This window comes from Callorhinus ursinus, unplaced genomic scaffold, assembly GCF_003265705.2.
Source record: "Callorhinus ursinus isolate GAN/ISIS: 27379988/994484 unplaced genomic scaffold, GSC_fseal_2.0 scaffold15, whole genome shotgun sequence".
Classification (NCBI taxonomy): Eukaryota; Metazoa; Chordata; class Mammalia; order Carnivora; family Otariidae; genus Callorhinus; species Callorhinus ursinus.
In genome coordinates, this window is record NW_027397077.1 from 43,159,478 (window position 1) to 43,185,058 (window position 25,581).

The following is a 25,581-nucleotide window of genomic DNA, read 5'->3' on the forward strand; positions in this document are numbered from 1 at the left end:
TTAAAGTTTCTCCTTTGGGAATTTTGCAAGCAAACAAAATGATTTATTTAGCCAATTCAAAGGAACTGTATCAAAACACACAAAGGCCTAGAGGAAAGATTACAATGAAAACAAGTAATTCAAAGCAATTTTTGATCCAAAACATTTCGCTTAGCTCTACAAAAAAATGAATAAGGTGTGGTCATGTTTTCTGACAGGAGAGTTCATGACTCCTTGCCTCCAAGTTAAACACTCTGCCATAAGAACAGCTTGCGTGCTTAATGCATGCCTGGAAGAAATGTCTATCAATCCTTTAGTAACTAATGGGAGGATTATGTATAGTCACACCATAAAGCCCATAAAAACAGATCATTCAGAGTTGTGCTATGCAGGACAGTAGCACTAGCCTCGTGTCTTCTGAGCATCTGGAATGTGGTTAGTATGACTAAAGAACTAAAATTGTATTAAGAACTGATATTTGATTTAGTTACTGGCAAACTTAGAAAGGTTCGTGTGTTTGGAACAACTTGGGTGTGTGAATCTACTTTTTCACTGTATATTCTAAGAAATATAAATATAGACCAAGAACTCCTGATGAAAATTTAGCATCTGAATTGAGATGTACATCAATGGACATACAGATTTTTTAACACTTGGTGTGAAAAGAAATAGAAAATATTTCAGTATTTTTAATATAATTAAATGTTGAAATATTTTGGATATACTGGATTAAATAAAATATATCATAAAATTAATTTCACTTCTTTAACGTGGTTCCCAGGAAACTGAAAACAGGGCTTACATCATATTTCTATTGGGCAGTGCTGCTGCAGAGTGAAATCTGAAGTTTTGAGAATGCCGGCGCCATCTGCTGGATACACACGTACAAAACAGGCCCATGAGAAATGGTAAAACCAGAATCGTGTCAAAGCTTGAACTCTGGGTCTGAAAGGCAAGAGGAGGCAACAACCGGGCTCCCGAAACACTAAACTACCTGTATGCTAAGACATAAGGAGAAATGTTTATGTAGTCTTGATATCCTAGAGAAAATGTGACTTACAGTTACTAGTTGACAGTGACCATGAGCCAACGTGCAGAGTGATTCGCCATCCACCTTAGGTTGGGCCATCCTGGGCAACAAAAGGTTATTTGGGGATCCCTCTCACGACCACTGGCTCCCACAGGGCTTACTGCTGCCTGACCAGACTTCCTGTCCCTTCTCCACAAACAGCCTCTCAAGTCCTTCTGCTCTACCTTACCCTCTTTCCATCTTTCTCATTTGTCCGTTTTCTTCCTTCTCTTCTTTTTTTTTTTAATGATTCCAGTATAACTAATAATTCTATTTTTTCTTTCTACTATTCCAATTTGTCTTTTTCTGTCTCCTCTCCCTTTGTCCTACAAGCTGTTTCAGTTGGTTTTGTAGTTTTAGTTCCTATGTTTAGGTATTCAATCCATTTTGACATTGGGTTGGTTTTGTTTATGGCCCGAGTTATGGGTCCAAACTCATTCTTTTGCGTGTGGATAGTCAGCTGTCCCAAAAGCATCTGTTGAAGAAACTATTCTTTCCCCATTGGATGGCCTTGGCACCACTGTCAAATATCAATTGAACACAGAAATATAGCTCTTTTTGGACTCTCAGTGTTAGTCCATGGATGCAGGTGCTTATCTTGTCAGCACCAACACTGCTTTGATTCCTGTAGCTTTGTAGTAAGTCTTAAAATAGGAAGTGTGAGTCCTGCAACTTTGTTCTTTTTCAAGATCGTTTTGGATATTCTGGGTCTCTTCAATTCCATACGAATTTAGGATCAGCTTATCAATTTCTGCAAAAGGGTGGCTGGGTCGGTTGATTTTAATGTATATTTTTAAAAAGAGGTATTTGCCTCATCAGACTGACAGAATGACCCTTAGGACAGGCAACTTTACCCTTGGCACAGAGTTCAGAGGTTAAGTTTGCAAGAATTTGGGATTTTTGTCTAGTAGTACTTGATATTGGTGTGACAAGACTGAGAGCAGAGGGCACTGGAGAAATAGAATTTGGAGCAAACGTGAGCCTAAACAAGTTACATTTAAGTCCCAGAACTGCCGTTTGGATGCCACATGACCTTGGACAAGTCGTTGACCCTTTCTGGGCTCTAGTTTGCAATCTGTAATGAGCACTCCCATCAATACCACTATGTGGATCAGAGCCCACAGGAGTAGAGGCTCCTTCTGGCACTTGGAAGATCTGCTCTAGCATGTTCCTACACAATTCACTGGCCTGGGAGGCAGCCATTGGAGTCCTGTGGGCCTGGTGGCCAACTCCCACTGCTTGTCTGGAGCTGAGAAGACACGGAGGTGCAGCAGGCAGAGGATGGGATGTATTCAGGCACAGGAAACGCTTCCGGAGCTCTGCTCACTAACTCACTGGTAGTAAAGATGAAGGGACCTCCCTGCCTCTCACTCCAGCCCAGGTCTATTTCAATTAGACTTCTGAGGTGATGTGGCTCCTGAAAGTGATGAGGGCCTACAGGGGGCACAGCAGAGAGGCCCAGCTGAAAAACTAACCCTTAAGCTAAGCAGCCTCTCACTCTCTGACTTGGCGGAACAGCTTCCACATGGGCCCCAGGCACTCCACACACAATGAATGCCCATCAGGCATGTGTGCTGACAATAAAAGTGACTTCACCTTCTACCTTTCTGGATTATGAGGTTCTCTTCCCTGGTCTTCCTTATCATTTCAAATGTTATTGCTTAATAGTCCACCAGCTTCAGGGTCCCTTTGGAGACTAAACCACCTGCCCCGCACAGTGTCCCCTCATTTGCCACTTTGACAGGCAAACATGCCTCCTGACAGATGCTCCATCAACTGATATGGAAGCTGAATCCTTGGAACAAAGAGAACTGCATGCTAGTATTTGCAAAAGGAAAGGAATGGAACCCTTAAATCAAATAAGCCAAGGGAGCGGGTAGGAAACAGGATTACAAACTCCTCAGAGTCATATTATGACAGCTTACACATAAATCCAGACGGACAGGTCACCATATCAATCAGAAAGAAATGAACAGCCAAGTGGCCACAGAATTCCCAAAGTACCATTCACTTTCTTCCTTGCTGACAAATCCAATCTGAAGTCTGTATCTTCTAGGGGAAGGACAGGAGGAGAAAGATAATATTCCGTCTCTAAGTTATATTTTCCCTAATTTGGGAGAAAAAGGCACCATCACAGTATAGACCCAAGTGAGAATGGTTTTGAAGTTCATGTCACTTGTTTATAATATGATATCATATCATCCAGAGTTTCAAAAGTGACTGTGGCGGCTTGTGGTGGCCTGCTGGGGGCAGGAGTGGATGATGCATGTGAAGAGCTGGGCTCATGGCTCTGTCCAGAGCGCTGTCCTGAGTCACTCTGTGTAGGTGCAGGTCTGTTCCATGTCTGGCTACCAAAGGTACCAGTTCTTTTTTGACCCACAAAGTAATCTGATGGTGGAGCAAACTCAGGATCTCTCTCGGCCCGGAGATCTGACTGCCTCTTCGACCAGTACCCAAAGGAAAATTCTAGTAAAAAATAAGAAAGAGTATTAGAACTGATTACTGAATCAGCTGAATTTTTACCATTATTACTTCTCAATTATTATATATTAAAAGCCAACTCCCATTCTCTGGAGAACAAGGACAGCAATAACATAATATAAGGTCTATGTAATGCCTACAAAAATATAAGGAAAAGGGAGTGCCTACTTCCAGATGGGGAAAAATTCAAGGAAGGCTCTGTGGGGAAGGCTGGTAGGTTCTGGAAGTATTGCCAAAAAGGCACTAAAATTATAATTGAGAGAGAAATCTAGAAAAATCAGACCCTCAGATCATTTGCTTGACATGATTGATGTAGGTACTTTACAACAAAACACAAATTTTGGCCTTTACTGAGTTTTAGAAGACACAAAAAGACACCTGTCCAAATCTCATTTGGTATTTCAGCTCTACTGCTAACCTAAGGCACTCGCCTATTTGCCTATCTTTTACCTGACTCTTGGATCTCATCAGCTCAAACAGCATGAGCTAATGTACTATTCTAACGATCTCATTGAAGAGACATAAATCATAGTCTCTTCCAACAAGAAGCTGCTGTGGGCATCACGGTGTGCAGACGCAGACTATTTTCAACTGAACGTAAAGGAGACGCTAAAGAACACAGAGGACGTTAAAATACCAAACCTTGTATGATTTTTAAAAGTGGCTCCTGAGAAAGGGCATTCCAAAGCTGTAAAGCCACATGAGGGCAGCACGAATTTACAAAACTTCACCCAATGCTTCTAAAAAATTGTCCTTTTGAAATGATGTATTGTAGACCCTGGTCTTTTATGATCACACTTTCTAGTACCCCTGTTTTACAAACAGCTAGTGTCTGGGTACTAAGAAGAACCAAGGTGAAAGATCTGGAGAATTCCTTAGACCTCAAGGGACCACGAAGACTCATGAGAATCATACTGAGATGAACCAGAAAAATCTCCTGTGCATCACTGGAAAGGATTTATACCTTGAAGCCCATGCCCCCTTACCTTTTCCTCTGTCCCACTCTCGGACATGGGGCACTCCGGGCCTGGTATCCTTCCTCTCCTGAACAATGACTTCCACTTTGCTACTCTGGGCAGCAGTACGTGGAGTTGGCACAGCCTCTGGTTCTGGTGGCAAAGGTCCAATAACATCTATTTTTTGCAAGGGAATAAGACATTATTATAGTAAAGCTTAAAGCTATTTAAAAAATAATCAATAAACAGAACACGCTAATCTTGAGAGTAAAAGTAATAACTAGTATTTAATGAGCACCTATCAGGGCCCAGGCAGTGGACTCAGTACCTTGTACACAACAGTTCGTGTAATTCTTGTAATAACCCTAACAAAGTCAGTATTAGTTTTTCTATTTTATAAATGAGGAAAATTAAGCTCAGAAATGCTACACAAGGAGAAAGAGACAGAGCCAGGATCCAAACCCAGGTTGGATGCATTTCAAAGTCTGTGTTTCCCACTATGGCACCCCGCTTCCCCAGACCAACAACTGAAGGGCCAGAAATCCCCAATTACTCAACTAAAGTAGGAGTCTCAGACAAAGCAAGGGGACATAGGGTGATGAAGAGCTGGCGCATGTCAACAGGCCGCAGGCTATTCACCTTTGGCCAGATTTTTAAACAAATGGGTTTTTTAAAAAACCACTGCGGTGGCACTTCACATGCTGTGGAAATGACAGATGTTGAGGAGTAGAGCAAAAACAGAGAAACAGGATGCAGAGCTTAACATGTTTCAGGGACCTAGCATCATACAAAATGGCACGGGTGACTTCCCAATTCCTCAGTGTTTCTGGTCTCCTTTCAGAGCTCAGCTGAAGCTGTGTTCAGATCAGAAGATGGCCAGTGGCTTGGCACAGGCTCCTGTGAGGGCTAGAGAGGCTGGTACATGCCCCTGACACCCACACCCCCTTCTTCCTCCTGGGAACACAACGCCCCCAGTTTCAGCTGCAGGTGTGGCCACCTCACTAGACGGGCCATTCCCCAGCCCCCTGCAGCTGCATTTGGGCCAGTGGGATGTAAATGCATGGGTTGTGTGTGCCTTCGATTCACATTCCTAAAGAAGCTGGTTCCTCTCCCCTCCTTCCCCTTCCCTGGGGCTGGGCCGTGAACAGGTGCTAGGAAACAAGCCTCCGCCCTGCAGGTAGAGCAACACTCTAGGGATGGCAGAAGCAGGAAGACAGGAAGAAGCTGGGACTGGGTGACCATCTGGAGGAGAGCCACTACCTGCCTGGAAGCCCACCACCTCTAAAGCGTTAAAACAGAAAACAGACTTCCATCTTGTGTGAGCCAGTCCATGCAGGGGTCTCAGTCAGGACAGCTTAGCCCACACTAGGGTAACTCATACCCAGGCAGCAAGCCAGCAAGAACATATGTAACAGTGTTTCCACACACTGTGACCTTTCATGAGCCATCCAGACTCATATTTGTAAATTCTTTCTTTTATCTGATTTTGTGAATATATTTCTTCTTTAAAATAATGTATAATAACCAAAAAACACATAGCCATAGCAAAAGAAATTCGGTCCAAAATGTGTGTGCACAACTCAACTTTATCTTAAAACATCTCTTCTCTCAGTTAAGTCTGTTACTAAAAAAACCACGCAGTTCTATGAAGTAACACAATGTCCTGTTTGTTAGTATTTTTGTCTATAGAAAAAGATTCTTTGGAGTGTCACCCTGCACCACTCTGGTTATAAAAACCTGTTCCTGGCAGTACCTCAGAGGTACTCTGCTTGCTTAGAGAATAAAACAAAATGGCTCATTTCCATATTGCCAGTCCTACTTGTTGAGACATCAATGGAACCAAAATTTTTCCTTTTGAAGGTCAGATACATGTGCATTATATACCTCTATTTTCTTCCTCTGCTCCATCTTCTTTTGACTTTTTCATCTTTTTTTGTCGGAGTTTAGCAAGTCTTGCTTCTAACATAGCCTTTCGCTTTTCCTTTATATTCTCTCGTTTTGTTCTCTGATCTGTTGTCTGAATACAAAAGAAAATTAGAACATTATTTACTGTAAGCCAAATTCACAATATTTCTGTTTAAAGGGATGAAATAATTTATTTTATTTTAAAAAGAGGCTAATTGTTTTTCATGTCACCTCTAAGAAGCTAGCCTTGAGATCTTCAAAACACAGACCTATGAGGTCCTCTTATACAAGCCCTCTGGTGTGTTTTCTAAGTTTAGCGAGTGTTCACAGAGCATCCTGGAATCTTCACATTCAAGGAAACCAACCAATTCTGTTCTACTCCTTAATCCCTTAAATAAATCCCTTAAATAACTCTCTATTTTCTTACCCAGGCCACTCCAAAAGTACCATATTTAAAACCAAATTTAAAACATCAAAGTTACATAAGTTACTTCTGAGCAGCTATAATTTTAAAGTCTGCAACACCAAAATAGAACAGCAATTACCTTCGTGAAACTATAATAGCACTCTGATACTGATAAATAACAGTGATAAAACTGTCACTATTTGCAGAAGACATGATATTATATATAGAAAACCCTAAAGATGCCGCCCAAAAACTGTTAGAATAAATGGCTTCAGTAAAGTTGCAGGGTACAGGGACACCTCGGTGGCTCAGGTGGTTGGGTATCTGCCTTCAGCTCAGGTCATGATCTCAGGGTCCTGGGATCTAGCCCCATGTTGGGCTCCCTGCTCAGTGGGGAGTCTGCTTCTCCCTCTCCCTCTGCTCCTCAGCCTGCTTGTCTTCTCTCTCTCAAATAAATAAAATCTTAAAAAAAAAAAAAAGTATGGGGTACAAAATCGGCATACACAAACCTGTTGTACTTCTATAGGCCAATAAACTATCAGAAAGAGAAATTAAGAAAACATTCCTATTACACCCAAAAGAATAAAATGCCTAGGAATAAATTTAACCAAGAGAAACTATAAGGCAATTATGAAAGAAACTGAAGACACAACGAAATGGAAAAATACAGCATGCTCATAGATTGGCAGAATTAATATTGATAAAATGTCCATATAACCCAAAGCAATCTAAAGATTCAATGCAATCTCTATCAAAATTGCAACAAATACTTTTCATAATAATAGAACAACCCTAAAATTTATATGGAACCACAAAAGATCTTGAAAAGCCAAAGCATTCTTGAGAAAGAAGAAGAAAACTGGAAGCATCAGGATCCCTGATTTTGAACTATAGTACAAAGCTATAATAATTGAAACAGTATGGTATTGTCATAAAAAACAGACACAGAGATCAGTGGAACAGAAAAGGGAGCCCAGAAATAAACCCAACCATATATGGTCAATTAATTCATGACAAAAGAGCCAATAATATATAATGGGAGAAGGACAATCTCTTTAATAAATGGTTGGGAAAACAGGACAGCCACATGCAAAAGAATGAAACTGGACCACTATCTTACGCCATACACAAAAATTAACTCAAAATGGACTAAAGATTTGGAACGTAAGACCTGAAACTATACAACTTCTTGAAGAAAACACAGGCAGTGAGCGCCTCAACATCAGTCTTGGCCATGATTTTTTGGATGTGACACCAAAAGCAAAGGCAACAAAAGCAAAAATTAACACATGGGATTACATCTCAAAAGTTTCTGCACAGCAAAGGAAACCACCGACAAAATGAAAAGACAACTTACTGAATGGGAGAAAATATCTGCAAATCATATTATCTGGTAAGGGATTAATGTCCAAAATATACAGAGAACTCATACAATGCAGTACAAAAAAGAAGAAAGAAAGAAAAAACCCACAAAAACCAATCTAATTAAAAAACAGGCAGATGAGAAAAAAACAGAAACAAAAAAAACCAAAAACCAAAAACCCCCCAGCAGATAACCTGAATAGACATCTTTCCAAAGAATATATACAGATGGCCAAAAGACCTATAAACACATGCCAAACATCATTAATCATCAAGGGAATGCAAATCAAAACCACAGTGAGATATCACCTCACACCTGTTAGAATGACTATTATCAAACAGACAGAAAAAAGTATTGACAAGGATGTAGAAAAAAGGGAACTCTTGTGCACTGTTGGTGGGAATGCAAACTGGTGCAGTCACAATAGAAAACAGTATGGAGGTTCCTCAAAAAATTAAAAATAGAGTTACCATATGATCCAGCAATTCCACTTCTGCATATTTATTTGAAGAAAATGAAAAAACACTAACTTAAAAGATATCTGCACCCCCATGTTCACTGTAGAATTATAGCCAAGATATGGAAACAATCTAAGTGTCCACCAATGGATGAATAAAGGCGTGTGTGTCCATGCGTGTGTGTGTGTGTTTATATATATGTGGAATAGAATATCATTCAGCTATAAAAAAGAAGGAAATTTTGCCATTTGAACAACACAGATGGACCTTGAAAGCGTTATGCTAAGTGAGCTAAGTTAGACAGGAAAAGACAAATACAGTATGATCTCACTTATATGTGGACTCTAACCTCCACCCCCCCAAAAATCCCAAAATACAAGCTTGTAGATACAGAGAACAGATTGGTGGTTGACAGAAGTGTGGGGGGGGGAGGGGATGAGGGAAGGGAATCAAAAGGTACTTAAACTTCCAGTTATAAAATAAACAAGTCATGGGGATGTAATGTAGTGCATGGCAACCACAGTTAATACTGTAACACATATTTGAAAGTTGCTAAGAGAGTGGACCTTACAAGTTCTCATCACAAGAAAAGAAATTTTGTAACTATGTGGTGATGGATGTTAACTAGACTTAAATGTGGCGATCATTTCCCAATAGACACAAATATTGAATAGTTATGTTGTACACCTGAAACTAATATAATGTTATGTGTCAATTTCACTTCAATTAAAAAGTAATAATAAAATATCTGGTTTAAGGCTATAACATTATTTATTAAATATCAGAAATATCAATCTTTAATAAAATTGAAAGTTTATTTGATGCACTTTTGTGCATCACTGTTCTGATTAACTATTAAATAAATATAACATTTCTTTTTTTTTTTAAGATTTAATTTATTTGTCAGAGAGAGAGATACAGAGCACAAGCAGGAGGAGCGGCAGGCAGAGGCAGAGACCCAGGCGTCCCTAAATAATAACATTTCTTTAAAAAAAAAAAAGCCATTCTGAGTACCAATTTAAAAAATAGACTGTGGGGTGCCTGGGTGGCTCAGTCAGTTACACATCTGCCTTTGGCTCAGATCATGATCTCTGGGTCCTGGGATGGAGCCCCACATCAGGCTCCCTGTTCAACCGACAGTCTGCTTCTCCCTCTCCCTATGGCCCTCCCCCAACTTGTTCTCATTCTCTTTCTCTCTCGCTCAAAAATTAACTGATTTAATTAAATAAATAATAGATTGGTTTTTTTTTTTTTTTAAGATTTTATCTATTTGACACAGAGAGACACAGCGAGAGAGGGAACACAAGCAGGGGGAGTGGGAGAGGGAGAAGCAGGCTTCCTGTGTAGCAAGGAGCCGGATGCAGGGCCTGATCCCAGAACCCTGGGATCATGACCTGAGCCGAAGGGAGATGCTTAACAGCTGAGCCACCCAGGAGCCCCAGTAGATTGTTTTTGTCATATGGTCCAACAAGAAACCAACTGCTCAAATACTTCTTAACATCAATTCTGAATTTAATTTTTACCTGTTCACGCAGCATCTCTAACGTTTTCATCTGCTTATTTCTCAACTCTTTATCTCGAGCAAAAGCAAAATATCCAACACCAAGTTGCCGAGCCTCTGAAATGAATCAAATTATTCAAAAGATTACAGTTTCCTGATTAATGAATTAGACTCAGGCTAACTTTCCTACCAAAGCTAAAAGAAACGCAGTGATATTTGGCAAGTTTAAAAAAAAAAAAAAAAAAGCAGCTAAGCCAAAAAAATCTCCTTGTGATTAATAGACCCTCTGTAGGAATGGTATTCCCAATATGAGTATTCTTTAGGCTATGAAGTGAACAAAGGGGATATTTTCAATTTCAAAATCAGAATCTTTTATTTCTACATAAAAGCTGCTGCTTTATGAATATTTCCCTTTATGCTTGCCATTAGTTCAAGATTAAAAAAAAAAAGATTTAAAATGCTGCAAGATGACCATACCATTTTCACGAATGTCTTCATAATGTATGGGCCCCATTGGCCTTTTCAAGGCCTCTCTTTCTTCTTCCTCCCATTGCTGGCGCTGAAGTTCTTTTCTCATATCTTCGGATAATAAGGTTTTCTCATTGGCAGGACTAACGAAACTAGTAAGGGAACAGAGCAAAACTCTAGATAAGAGCCGTGAGACAGCAATGCCTCAGTTCAGTAAGCTGGATCATGGACAAGCAACTCTCATTGATAAAGAAGACAGTTCCTTACAGAAGTTTCTGACCCAATACCCCTGGGAAATTGCAAAAATGGTCTTTACCTTCTTTAATCAAGCAGCCGACTTGTTACAACAGCACACCAGAATCCTGCCTCAGCACTTGAGACAAATCCCTTTCCTTCCCACCCTGGTTCTGGGCTAAAGGGGAGGAGGAAGGAGAGCCTCCTATGCATGGTCACCTGCACAGGGCCGAGGAAGATGCATCATGCTGCAGTCCGGGTAGCGCCCCCCCCGGCCTCTCTCAGATAGCTCAGGGCTTTTGCATTTCCTTCCTTGTGCTGAGCCCAGGCCTATCTGAACCTAAAGGACTTGGGACAAGGTGGACCTTCTCCCACCATTTTCCTCATAAAAACTGCCCTTGGTGAGGGGAATTTTATTCCCTGGAGCACAGGAACAAGTTATCTCTTCGATGTGTCTTAGGCCCTGTAGAAAATAAACCAGCTATAAGGCCCTTACTTTAAAATGCAAAAATGTATAAAGAAAAAGTTAAAAAGCTAACTACCTCTCTGCTCCCACTTGCTATGGGATAACCAAGTATACATTCCTAAACACCTTTCTCCACAGAAGTTTGTTTCTTGGATTGGGTTCATTCTATATTTTTGACTGACATGAAACACCCTTCCAAATAAACAGATACAGCTCCAACTCATCCATCCCTTTTAGTAGCTACACAGTATGGATGATCAACTATTCAGGTTGTTCCTTGAGTGTGTATTATGTGTGTATGCTAGCCACAAAAGAGTACTTCAGCAAATATTTTTGTATGTTAAGAAAAAACCTCCTTACTGGACCATCAAAGATAATGAACTAAAAGCAGCCTCACTCACAAAACAATCCGTGTCTGCATTTCAAACCTGGGCAAAGCTTTGCATATCACACACTTACAGCCTCCCTTGAAGATTTTTATCCATCTCCAGCAAATCTGGCAAATCCTTTTTCATACAGCGCCGAGATCGCCCTAAAGAATCCACATAATCCACCCTGAAATAAAAGTGAAAACATGTGAAGGCGGCTTTGTACATGACATATGGTTCCCTAAGTTAGAGAGTTGGTGCACAATAAAAAAATTAATGTAAGCCTCACTACCAAGAAAAACCCTCCACCTGAGAGACCATTACCACTGATAAGAACATGATTTTTAAACTTTAAAGTTGACACACAATAAGCTCATTATGCATTTTATTAAACATTAGGTTTAGAAACTGCAGAAAATGATTGATCATGTATGTCTCTGATGTCAAAAATAAATACCCCATACAGACCCTTGCTGCAACATCTCAGAACTGACTTCAATCTGGTTTAGACAATTCCACATATTTTATCAGCATCAGAATAACTGAGCTCTGTACCATTCTCAACTTGTTCATTTTCTGTCTTCCCCAAATCTGACTTTTTATTCTTTTATTTCTTCTAATTGGTACAGTTCTTTCCAATTAGAAATTTCTCAAGTCATGATATTTTGAGGACCCACTAATTAGGAGGAAGCCAAGCAACACACATTTTGTACTGCAAAAGCATCTTGGCAGTGGGCCAGCCTATTATCTTTTACTCTTAGTTCCTCTTTCCTCATCTTTGCCCGAACTAGACAGCCAAGGGAACCAGGCAGATGGCAAGGCAAAATGAAAGCCCAACTTCCCACAACAGGAAGTATGGACAGATTTTCATGGAAAACATTTCAATTGCATTATGATGCAACAGATTTTTTTATTGTTTAATTATGGGCAAGGAATTTCCCAGGCTTTAGCAGGGTGCTAAAAACACAGAAAGGGGTCAGTACCGCTAGTGCAGCTCAAGGTCAGAGTCTCACATATGTGGCTTTGCTTTTGTTAGCAGTTTCTTTCCTCTTACACACGCTGATTCCAATTGTTAGCCCATGACTTGAAAACGGAATGTTTGAGAATCTATTACTATAGTCCTAACGCTACTTACCACAAGAAATAAAACCTCCAACTGCAGAAAGCAGTTTCTTTCTCCTCCGCCCCACCCTTTTTCTAATGAATAGAAAAAGAAAATCATCTAGCCAGATGGTCTGAGTAATTATTTACAGTATTTTTGCGGAAAGATTTTCCACCACCTGGAACTTAACTACCAAAAGGATTTTACAAGTAGTTACAATTCTGGAGCTTAATTTAAAAACAAAAAAAGTGTTAGAACTGCTTGCAGTGCGTCTTCCTTCACCATATGGTGGCATGTGACACCTTCAATTGCCCTCCAAACTCTTCAAATCACTGACAAATTGCTTGTAATCATACAGGCATTAGTAAGGAAAAAAAAAGACATTAAACCTTTCAAAGGAGATGAGATTTCTGCTATGAAAAGCAATCATAGGCTATTCTGTTTCTGAAGAAGGTCTCTAAAATGTACAGATCCCATCAAAACAGAAGTGGCAAGACAGTAGTCAGCAAGTGCTCTGTGTAATCAGCAATCACTGAGCAAGCCCCAGGGAAACAATTACTTGAGGTACAAGAATAATAAAGGAGGACTCAGAGTCATGTCATCTTCAACGAGCTCCAGGGGGAAGTTAAGGCATGTGCCCACGAAACACTTCCTAACAACAGCAGGGAGGATATAAAAAGGACCCAAAGTTTGTCTCAAATCTTTTTCTGGTAATGAGGCCAGTTGTGTGTCAATACTAAAGAAAAGGTAAGACCCCCCCCTCCTCCCCAAAGGAGCTGGAAGCGTATCTAAGTGCTACCAGAGTCCGGGTGAGGGAGAAATCACTCACACTAAAAGGATGAGGAAAAGCATCAATGGTAGAGACTGCGTTGTATGTGCTTTCCTTTGGATTGCTTGTACCAAGTGTGCAGCCAGAAAACTTGGCCCAAAGATAAATTTGTAGAAAGCAGCTAAGCAAACACCTGTTCTATCCCAATGGGAATGTTGTTTCTGGACCACTGGGAACACCCTCAGTAGTACGAAGATGTGGGGTCCCTGTGATCCTCAGTAGCTGGCACTGCTCTCTCGTGCTCATCACCGACTCCTGCCAGCAGGGCCAATAGCTGACAGAAGGTCAAGAGCTACAAAACATCTTAAGCAGTTCCTAACAAAGACCACAATAATGAGGCTATCTGAGCCTGGAAGGGAAGATGCACAGGCAGGAGGGTGGGCAGGCAGGATTATTCCCAGTCTTAAAGTGTTAAGTAGAGAAAATCATCAGAAGGGAATTTTCATTCTGGTCTCTTTACTTATTGACGTACTGGTCTCATAAAGAAAAAACAAGTTTGGCTTCCCCATCATTCACCTACACGTAGATAAAATTCAGGACAATTTCAATAAAAGTTTACCAAAGGTCTGCTTAGACTCCACAGACAGCAGTTTCTTGGGTAGCCTAGAATACTCTGATTTCCAAGGGAGTTTAAGGTAAAACAATCACCTGTTTTACAGGTGAGGAAATAGCCTCAGCAAGGATGGAACTTGATCAAGGTCATATTGCCAGTGAAAGATGGAGCCAGTGCTATGCAGGTCCAACATCCGCAATGCCTCTCCAACACTGCTGGAAAAGGTCCCAGCCAGAGTAAGGTTTACTGGGACCGGCTCCGCCTGCCTCTTTTCTATGGAAATGAACATTGCCAACAGCTAGACAGTGACTCTCCCTGTCTGAATAATGACATGGGCAGCAGCCTGGGTAACAGAGGAACATGCTTCTGTCTAAACAACTCTTCCATGCCAGTGAAAACGGTGTATTAATGCCTTTTGCACTTGGCTCAGTCTTGTAATTACTTCTTCTTTGGAGTTACTGTTTCTACATCTGTAAATCCAATCTTCAAAGAAAGAAAACTGAGGAAGAATAAGGAGAAATGGTTTGATAACACGCAAACAAATACACTTTTGGAAAATAAATACAAGTTGGGGCACCTGGCTGGCTGAGTCAAGAGAACAAGGGATTCTTGATCTTGGGGTCATTAGGTTTGAGCCCCATGTTGGGCATAGAGATTACTTTAAAAAAAAAAAAAGTAAACACAAGTCTGAGAATGTTAAAATGACCAAACTGTGTCATTATCACCAACCATTCTTCACTGGGGTCCTGCGGAGGAGGTATATCTTTTTCAGAAAGATTTTCTTCATCATCATCTCTTTCTGCTGCCTTTCTGGAATCTCTATTGGCACCAAACACCTCCATTTCTTTGTGTTTGTCTATGATCTTCTGCGTGAAATCCACAAGGTACATATCCTCCACTTCTTCATCTAAGAGAAAAATCAATTTTCAGATTTTTGACATTCTTTTCAAAGAAGTAAACCACAGATGGAATTGATATGAAGCAGTCACATTCACGGCTGGGCAGCTACACTGGCCCTGGACAGTTCACTAGTCGATGCATCCACCACCCCCAGCACCCCCTGGACACTTCAAAGACACAGAGCCACCATGGACCTGACAGGGAAGCTGCCAATAGGCCATCAGAAACACATACCACACAAAAAAGTCTTAAAAGTGCTTAAAGTCTTCTGTTGTCTCGTCAACAGAATGAGAGAGCAATACGGTCTCGGAATGCAATTTTAAGATCAAACCATTTGATTTCAAGAGACTCATCCACCCAATGACAAAATGCCGAAGCAGAACTGCAATGCTTATGTTGCCAGACCAGAGCAATAGACCTTTGTTGCTACATATTCCTCCCCAATCAAGGGGCGACATTACTTAGCCCTAATTATACTGCCATGGTATGGGGTTTTAAGGATCACTGTATAGGGTAAAAGAAGTCATCTGAATTCTTTTCAACCCAATGAACACCACTTGCAAGCAAGGCATAGTGCAAGGATCTGCAGGGCACACAAAGACATGTGGCTTGTGATCTGCCTGAGCTAAAACATACACTGAAAGTTAAATAACAATCCATGACTTTAATTTAACCCAAGATAGGTGATGTACTCAAAATAAGGTTTATGTGAAGTTTCACTATACTGGATTTTAGACAGTCACTTCAGTTTTTCTCTGAGGACAGTATCGAGCTGTATGGAGCAGATACTAGGCTCCATGTCGCCAGTACTGGTGTTAGGCCCCGGTGTAGAGGGGAGAATAACTGAGGCTCCAAAACTCAACTTGCCCAAACACGCAGGGCCACTATGCCCATCAGGGCCTGCTGTTTTGGACAGAACCAAATCCCCACATCCACAGGCCTTTGGACCTGATTTCTTGATTAACAATAACAAGTCAAGTTTGCATCAAAAGTAAAAGACTTTAATTTTTTTTTAAAGCCACAAAATAACTCACATGAGAAAGAGATGTGTATTCCCAGAGCAGAGTTATAAGACCACAGAATAGTGAGGCCTCCCAGTTAAAGGACACCCTGCTGCTTCTTCAGGAAGAAGACACGGCCTCTCCCCATGTCCCCTAGCTTTGAGAGTGCCTAACTCTCCCCCACGGGGCTCCCTGCCATGCAGGGAACATGCCTCTGCCATCTGGGAAGAGGGAGTTTGGCTGTCTGGGTAGCCAATGACCAGGGTTCCAGCCCTGCCTCTCTACTGCTGCCCCGCTGCCCCCTTTCCCAGCCCATCAGGCCCAGCCACACTAGTCTGTCCTGCCAACACTGGCCCTCTCCTCCCTCTGTGGGTCTGCTCTCACCACTCTCCCCCTGCAGAATCCCTTCCTCCAGCTATCCAAAGCCTTTAAGACCCTATCAGAGCCTACCTTCTCCCTAAAGCCTTCCCTACAGGCCTTTTGGCAATGAAATACACACTGCCTTGTAAAATCTCTTCTGCTATCTAACTGTAGGCTGGGTTTTATTTTTCTGGAGGGTATGAGGAAAGGGGGATCTTTTTATTATTTTAGAAGGAATTACAGGCACATCACAGAAAAAATAGAAAATAAGGAAAAGGAAACATAACTCCAACACACTGAAATACCCATAACTCCTCCCAGTCTTTTTTAACATAGCTACAAGAGTTTATAATGATAGTCTATTTAGACCTCATTTCCTACCTTTGCTTTGTTTTGCGTCATTGGCCTCCATTGATGACGACCCCCTTGAGGGCAGAGGCAGAGAATTTGGCTTATACTGCCCTTGTTTGTTCCCTTAGAGCACCTAACACAGCCTGGCACACACTAGGCAATCAACAATTACTGCGGATTTTCTTGTCTCCGTGCCGGCAGAGAAGGTAATCTGTGTTATTCCTTAAATTTCCTCCCTGTTCTTACAGTTATCATAACAAATAACAAAATACTATAGGGCTGTATAAGTTACAGAAAATAGAGAAGAATAAATAAATTATTGTATTTACCTATAAAGTCTCCTTTAGTCATTTTTTCATATAATTTGGCTTTTTCTTCCAATTTCTCCCTAGGAGAAAAAAACACAAGTATTAGAAATGGTCCAACACCTGCCACTCCTGCTAAGGCTGCCTGGGTGTCACGCCCTGCACAAGAGGCCCGTCTGATGATGCGGCGGCTGTACCTCGAGCTGACCACCCCGCCCTAAGGGGACCCTCAGACCCAGCGACGCCCACTTTGCCAACTAAATGTCAGTTCTGTGAGAACAGGCCCATGTTTCTCTTATTCATGACTGTCGCCCAGGGCCTAAAACAATACCTGGCACAAGTTCTCAATCAATATCTGAAAATAAATGAAGTAAGATTCCAGGTGCAAATGCCAAGTACAACCTAAGTTAAATGCCAAAAAAAGGAGAGAGATATCTAAACAAAAACATTTTCTATACACAACCTTCCAAAATAGCTCACCAAATTCAATGTAAACTCTTTGCATTACTGTTTTCAGACAAGGGTCCCTGGTCATCCATGGCTTATTAGGCTTCTCTAAGGGAGCTAAAGACCAACTTCTTACAAGTCTCTTAAAAATATAGTATCTGAGACCAACCATGAGAGACAATGGACTCTGAAAAACAAACTGAGGGTTCTAGAGGGGAGGGGGTGGGGGGATGGGTTAGCCTGGTGATGGGTATTAAAGAGGGCACGTTCTGCATGGAGCACTGGGTGTTATACACAAACAATGAATCATGGAACACTACATCAAGAACTAATGATGTAATGTATGGTAATTAACATAACAATAAAAAATTAAAAAAAATATAGTATCTGACAAATGTAGTGATCCGAAGGGGCACCTGCACCCCAATGTTTATAGCAGCAATGTCCACAATAGCCAAACTGTGGAAAGAGCCCAGATGTCCATCGACAGATGAATGGATAAGGAAGGTGTGGTATACATATACAATGGAATATTATGCAGCCATCAGAAAGGATGAATACCTACCATTTGCACTGACAGGGATAGAACCGGAGAACATGCTAAGTAACATAAATCAAGCAGAGAAAGACAACAGAGAGGAAGAGAGGAAAAAAATAAAGACAAAACCTGAGAAGGAGACAAAGCATGAGACTCTTCTTAACCATAGGATACAAACTGAGGGTTGCTGGAGGGGAGAGGGGTGGAGGGATAGAGTAATTGGGTGATAGACATTAAGGAGGGCATGTGATGTAATGAGCACTGGGTGTTGTCTAAGACTGATGAATCACAGATCTGTACCTCTGAAACCAATAATACACTACATGTTAATTAACTGAATTTAAATTTTAAAAATGTTAAAAAATATATATGTATCTGTTTTATACAAAGCATGAATAATTTATTTGTGACACATAGCTAATAAAAAACAAACATCAACCCTGGTATTTCAATAAAGCAGCCTCTCTGCTCACATTAATTCTGATGATGTTTATTTTTTAGTGGGCACAGACCCAGTAAGACAGCTGGCAATTCTTTATCCTAGAAATACTTAATGATGGTAAAGAGAAGTCCCAAAAAGGTCATCTGAGCTTTTGCCTGTGAAGAATCACACTTAATCACAATGGAAAATTTCATTTCTAATGGCGTCCCGAGACAATAAAGTCCCTTGGTCACATGGCTGTGTGCTCTGGAGTGACTTCCCTCACCTCTCTTGTACCCCCAGTTCCTAAATCTGGAATAGATGAAAAAAACAGCACTCCCTCTTAGGGTGGTCACAAAGAGTACCTAGAGCACACCCAAAAGCTTGCCGTCAGTTACCATCTGCTTCTTTGCCACTTCTTTGTCAGAAAGATTCCTCTCCCATTTTACACAATCATTCCACAGGCACTGTTTCCAGGCCTCCTCTGTGCCAAGCACAGTTTCAGGCACTGAGGGCTCGGCAGTCAACAAGACACAGTCCCCACGCTCATAGAGTTCTTGTTATAGAAGGGGAGAAGGACAGTAACAAGTCAATGAGAACGAGGATTTCAGACAAGTGCTGTGAAAGGGAAGAAATAAAGGCAGTTGTCACCACTGGATGGAGGCCCTTCAACTTCCAAAAGGTTAATTTGCCCTATATCAGAGGGGGCTTAATGTAATAACCTCTGTCATTATAGAATCTTACTTTTTCATGAGAATAAAACTTTAATTAAAAAAAACAAAACACAAAAAAACAGGTGTCAGGACAGAGTAACCGGGTGGACACTAAGCTAGAAAAGGAAGCCCGGGGAAACCTCTCTGAAGGTGACATTTGAGCTAAGGCTTATAGAGCAAGAAGCCAACCATGAGAGGATCCTGGGAAGAAAGCAAGTGAGGCGGAGGAAAGAGGAGGTGGGAATGAGCCTGGTATGTTCAAGCAGAGACCAGAGTGGTGGAGGATGCTGAGCACAGGAGAGAGGGGCACAAAATAAGGACAGGGAAAGGCAGGCAGAGGGACGCGTGGCAAGGATAAGGAGTCTGGATGCAGTGTAACAGAAAGAAGATGGCAGAAGAGTCTACAAATGAACAATGGAGATCAAGCAAGATGTCAGAGAAATGGCCACTGGATTTAGTAGATGAAGAAGTCACTCGAGGCTTCAAGGAACAATTTCTTCAGTCGAGTGAGAGAGATGGAATTCAGAGGGCAAGAGCATGGGACACTTACCTGAAACTGCTATGTGCCAGACACTACAGGACTCCTTTAATCCCCTCAAGAGCTCCAGGAGCTGAGTATAAACCGCCTCGCTTCATAGACAAGAAAAATCTCAATGGAGAAGTAACTTGCCTAATGCCTTACACCCTCATGGGACTGCCCCTGCCTGTTTTGAGCTCTGAGGAGACGCAGAAGTCCTGCAGACCAAGGAAAGACGTGATTCCTCACAAGCGCAGTGAAGCCAAAGTTAACAGGTAATTGAACAGAAAAAAATCACCGCAAAGTACCCAGGGAAATTCTGTTATACAGAGTTTATACATTTATAAAGAATAAAAGACTACAGTACCTTTCAACAAATTAGAATTCTGAGAATATGTCCAGTAGGCGAGAAAGATGTCTCAAAAATTAACATATCCCACGTCTGCTGGGAACAGGTCAAATGCCAAGAAAAACAATCCCCCAAAGGTGCTAATATCCTGCCTCATTTTTTCAGACCCAGAAGAGCTGAGCAACCTTAGCGACCACTGTTTGCAACTGCAGTTTGTATTATGCAATAGATCCAAAAGCACATGAGTCATGTGCTTTAAACATTAAAACTTGGGATTCTCTCTGAATCTAGAGTGATACTGCAAATAAGGGACAGTTCTTTTACAAAAAAAAAGTCGGCTAATAAATGGAATGAAAAATAAAAATAAAGATGGAATGAAAGAATTAGAAAAATCATCACTTTGAAATCACCAATGTAATAACTATGTGGAAATATGTTGGTGAACAAGCATAGTCTCAGTTTCCCTCCTTAGATTATTATTAATTACAAATGGGGACAAGCACCTTTACAGTGGAAAAATCTAGCAGCCCTATCTTAACTGTGATCAACTTCTTCACCAATAACAACTCGAACTGACATCGTGAACTTCTTACTGTGATCCAACAGGAAGGACACATCATGTACATCATATTCTTGGGCGAAAGCAGTTAATGTGACTCTAATCAGATTGTGGGATGCTGCGGATCAACAGGTCTGGACTCTTCAAGAACAGCAATGGTGTAACAGACACAAAAAGGCATGGGAATTAGTCCAGATTAAGAGACTAAAAAAATATGCCATCTGGGGTGCCTGGCGAGCTTAGAGGAGCGTACAACTCTTGATCTCAGGGCTGTGAGTTCGAGCCCCACGTTGGGTGTAGAGATTACTAAAAAAAAAAAAATTTTTTTAAAAAGAAAGAAAGAAAGCCATGCTATAACCAAAATGTCTCCCTCTTAAAGAGAAAAAGAAAGAAAAATACGAAAACTAAATTCAATGTGCAATCTTTCAGTTCTGGATTAAATTTAAAAGAAACTACAAAGGACTTAATTGTATCAGGATAACTGGTGAACTCTGCCTATAGACCATTTAAGAGATAATATTATTTTATTGGTGTTAAATTTCTTGGGTGTGAGCATTATCGTAGTGACGTGGGAGAATGTCCTTGCTCTTAGCAGATACATACTGAAATATTTTGAGGCAAAGTATCATAATGTTTAACAAAGTTTCTCGATACACACACAAAGAGGAGAGAAAGAGAAGCAAAAGCAAATGTGGAAAAACATTAATTGGTGAACTTAGGTAAAAAGTATTAGAAGACTCACTGTACTCTTCTTTCAACTATTCTGTTGTTTTCAAGTTTTTCAAAATTAAAAGCTAGGGGGAAAATTTAGTTTCTAAATGCTACTGTCATATTAACTAGTAGCCGAGAGCCACACCACCATGGGGACACTTCTTAAACACTTGTTGATGATCTTAGAGCCTAACAAAGACTCAAAGTAGGGCTCTGTTTCATCTTTCAGACTGAGGTTATGTCTTCTCTTAAGACTACAAATACATCGGCAAATTATATTAGAGTCTATTTTATATTTATAGAGCATATGATGGAAAAGATGACAAAATTAAAACTGTAAATTCAGAAGCGTAAAAGTGGAACTCTCACTTCTTTGCTTGGGTAGCCTCAGAGGCAACTACAGTTAGCAGAGCTTAACTTTACCTTGCTTTGTCTAAAGTCTTCTGTTCCTCGATCTTCTGTTCTGCATCCTTCTCAGCTCGATTTGAAACTCCTGCATTCTGTTTGCTCCAGATACTTGGTTTCTGCAGCATATTTATTTAAAAAGACAAAACAAACCAAGTGATTGCAAAAAAAAAAATCTCTACTTACACATCGGAAGAAAAAAAAAACGGATTAGATCTTATGAATCAATGGAGAAAACCAGATCTGACAGCCAACCTATGTCGTGCAAAGAGACTATACAAGGAAAAGCTAGTGCTGAAAAAAAAAAGCCCTAAATTATATAAAGAATTCCTTTACAAGATACAGTTACTTATCTATTATCTCCTGAATGATTACAACTTAATTCAATAGATTCAGTAATATAAGTAATACCACAACTTATTCACAACTGTTAAAGACCCTGATATTTTCTGCTATATGGCTATATTATCTAATTGTTTATCTGTCTGGATTAATAATACCTATACAGCTGATCTTCCATGAGAATGTACACAAACCACTAATTAAAACATGCACTCTTCCAAAAGAAGAGCTAATTACAGTATTACAGTGCTCTAATTTCTTTTAAATGCTCTAATTTCTATTTTAATATAAAACATTTTATGCAGATGGTTAGCTACAAGGGAGTTTCCTTTAATTTTTACATGTAGCAGAGACCAGCACATTTTCAAAAAACCTAGGTATAGTATAATTCCCCCATATTTGGAATTAATGGAGATAACTAGAGCTTATTTTTACCTTATTAGTTGTTTTTGGTTTTCCCAAAACTCCAGAATCTTTTAGAAGTTTTTCTTGTTTGAATTCTTCTTGTTTTCGGAAGAGTTCAGCCTTAAGGTCTACCAACTAGAATAAAACCAATAAGCAAACAAAAACATTTAATTAGAATGACTGACTAGATTTCCAAGTTCTTGTAATTCCCAAAGCAAGATTTAAAGTTCCTATAAATGGACAATAATAGATACAAAATTAAATGCCTGAATGTACAAAATAAAACAAAGTCATACTGCATTCCAGTTCTGTTGGTAATGTATTTCTACCCTAACCTTCAATACTGGGCTAAGGGGAGAGTGATTAAGCAAAGTAAATGAAGTTTGCATCTGTTAAATTCAGATGGAACTAACAACTTTACGGGACACCTGGGTGGCTCAGTCGGTTAAGCAGCTGCCTTCGGCTCAGGTCATGATCCCAGGGTCCAGGGTCCTGGGTCCTGGGATTGAGTCCCACATCAGGCTCCTTGCTCAGCGGGAAGCCTGCTTCTCCTTCCACCTGCTGCTCCTCTGCTTGTGCTTTCTCTCTGACAAATAAATAAAATCTTAAAAAAAAAAATGAACAACTTTAAATACCTTCTCTCTGCCTGACACTGTACTTGGCTTTTTTATACTGTAATCTCATTTAATCATCAAAATTTATTACTTCTGCAGAAAAATGTCTTTGTTCAGCAACTATCTGAGCACTGAAGAATAGGATACAAACATAAGACCAACCAGGAGAGACCATGGACTCTGAAAAACAAACTGAGGGTTCTAGAGGGGAGGGGGGTGGGGGGATGGGTTAGCCTGGTGATGGGTATTAAAGAGGGCACGTTCTGCATGGAGCACTGGGTGTTATACACAAACAATGAATCATGGAACACTACATCAAGAACTAATGATGTAATGTATGGTGATTAACATAACAAAAAATTTTTATAAAAAAGGATACAAACATGAAATAGACATTCTCCTGTCTCAAACAGTTACAACCTAATTAAAAAAAAAAAAGGTAACTTGTAATACCAGTAAAATGTAATAAATGACTTCAAGAGTGGAAGAAAACAGGGGCACCTGACTGGCTCAGTGGGTGAAGCATGAGACTCTTGATCTTGGGGTTGTGAGTTCCAGCCCCACATTGTGTGTAGAGATTACTTAAAAATAAAATGGTGGGGGGAGGTGGTAGAAGAAAAGAGCATAAAAGTTCAGCTACAGGAGCATTTCCTTCTGTCCACAGTGATCAGAGACAGCTCTGAGCTGAGCCTTAAAAGATAGGCAAGGGGAGCCCGGCTGGCTCAGTCAGAAGAGTGTGTAACTCCTGATCTCAGGGTCATGAGTTTGAGCCCCATGCTGGGTGTAGAGATTACTTAAATAAATAAAACTTAAAAAAAAAGAGGCAAGATTTCAACAGCTAGAAATAAAGTGGATTGAGTGAATGAGAAGAGCTCCAAGTTTATGTATGTTCTAGAAACTGTAAGTTTAGCTGAATCATAGGGTTCAAGAATGGGAAAGGCCAGGGAAAAGGGAACAGGGCAGTTGGGTGAATATCCATGCCTGCCTCTCACTTGCACAAATCACCACTGTGTTCTCCGCAAAGAAAGATAAAATGAGAGTTCCCTTTTTAAAGGTCCAGATACAGCTCCCTATTAAATCAGATACACCAGCATCACAGACTGACCTCTAAGGGAAATCAAAATGACTGAGTTCAATGATTTCTATTTTGGAAGACATCAATTTAAAAGCAGCCTTGGCAGGGATTTAATAACATCAAGGGCAGTTTCATCCCAGGACATATTCTAAGTTTCTAAACACAAAAACTTTAGTCCCTTCTTCTGAGCCTTCTTCACTGTAACAATTTTCTAGCCACACATTTTCCTCTTCTATGACTACTTTTGAGTTTTAAAAGGAAGATGCTCTGAAAACTGTCCATTTCCAGATGGCATTTCTACTACGGTTATTGCTAAATTTTAACCTGTCAGGATAGAATAACTTTAATATTTATAGCTTTTTGATTCCTTACGCTCAACTATAATAACCAGTACTAATCTTCAATATTAGACAAGGAAAAGAGACTCAAATATTGGGACACATAGTAGTTTTCCTTTGCACTCCCTTTGCATCCTAATACTTTGCAGGTTAATTGAAGATTAAATCAAAGATTAGGCAATTTGCTCTCATGTAACAGAAAGATGACAAACAGCCTGAGTGCGCCAGTTCTACCACTAAGAATTCTGTATGTAAGATGGGGAAAAGCCACTTTCCCTTATTGGGCCTCGAATTTATCAGCTATAAAACACGGATATTAATAGCACCTACTCTCTAAAGGAGCTGAGAGGATTCAATGAGACAGTGCACAGAAACGTACTCGGAGCAGATTTTCCTCCTCGAAGTACCTACTTTAACAAAACTGCTTACATCCTGCTAGACCTTACAACCCGCAGGCACCGCAACCTATGGGTGCATTCACAACTGTTTAGTTCCTGACCGGGACGCTGGGCGCTCTCGGATCCCGGGGAATAAGTCACCCTGTCTCATGTTCTGGGAGGACCTTGCTGGTCCCTGGACTGGAAAGGAAACGAGGAAGGGGAAAGTGTCAGCACAGCAAGCACAGAGGGAGACAGGACTGGCAAGGAGGCCTGGCCCGGCTGTCGCAGAGGGGGGGCAGGGACACTCTTAAAAGGGAAAAGACACCAGGTTCAGGTCTGTATCTAAGGAGGAAATCCTGGTCCGGGTTTACGTCCGAGGGGAGAAGCCAAATACGGGGTCCTGTAAGTAAGAAAAGTGGGCCCGGGTCCCCAACCGAGAAAAGCCAGGTCTGGGTTCCTGTTTGAGGGAAGGCCAGGTCTGGGTCTCCCGAGTGAAGAAACAAGGTCGAGATTCTCGTCTAGTGGAGATGAGGAGAACTCGGAGCCCCGTAGCATCATCTGTGCCCGCACTCACCGAGGAGGCCGTAACATCCAAAGGCTTTTTCCTCCGGTCCATTCTGGCGCCAGAGCGTCTCAGCGCAAACCCGGACCCGGCACAGAGCCTCCCCCAGGCCTCAAATGCCTGCGTTGGGCACAACCGGAAGTGTCTGTA

General features: G+C 40.9%; 1 protein-coding gene across 1 annotated transcript; it reads right to left on the bottom strand.

Moving 5' to 3' along the window:
• Positions 1-13: 13 nt before the first annotated feature.
• On the bottom strand, positions 14-25,581 carry CCDC174 (coiled-coil domain containing 174). The gene is made up of 11 exons (XM_025885229.2): positions 25,444-25,581; positions 22,493-22,597; positions 21,734-21,834; positions 17,080-17,138; positions 14,868-15,045; positions 11,746-11,841; positions 10,596-10,738; positions 10,141-10,235; positions 6,370-6,502; positions 4,516-4,662; positions 14-3,514 (listed from the first exon to the last, which is right to left on the bottom strand). The coding sequence occupies exons 1-11, from the start codon at positions 25,483-25,485 to the stop codon at positions 3,216-3,218; spliced, it is 1,398 nt and encodes a 465-aa protein (XP_025741014.1). The 5' UTR covers positions 25,486-25,581; the 3' UTR covers positions 14-3,215.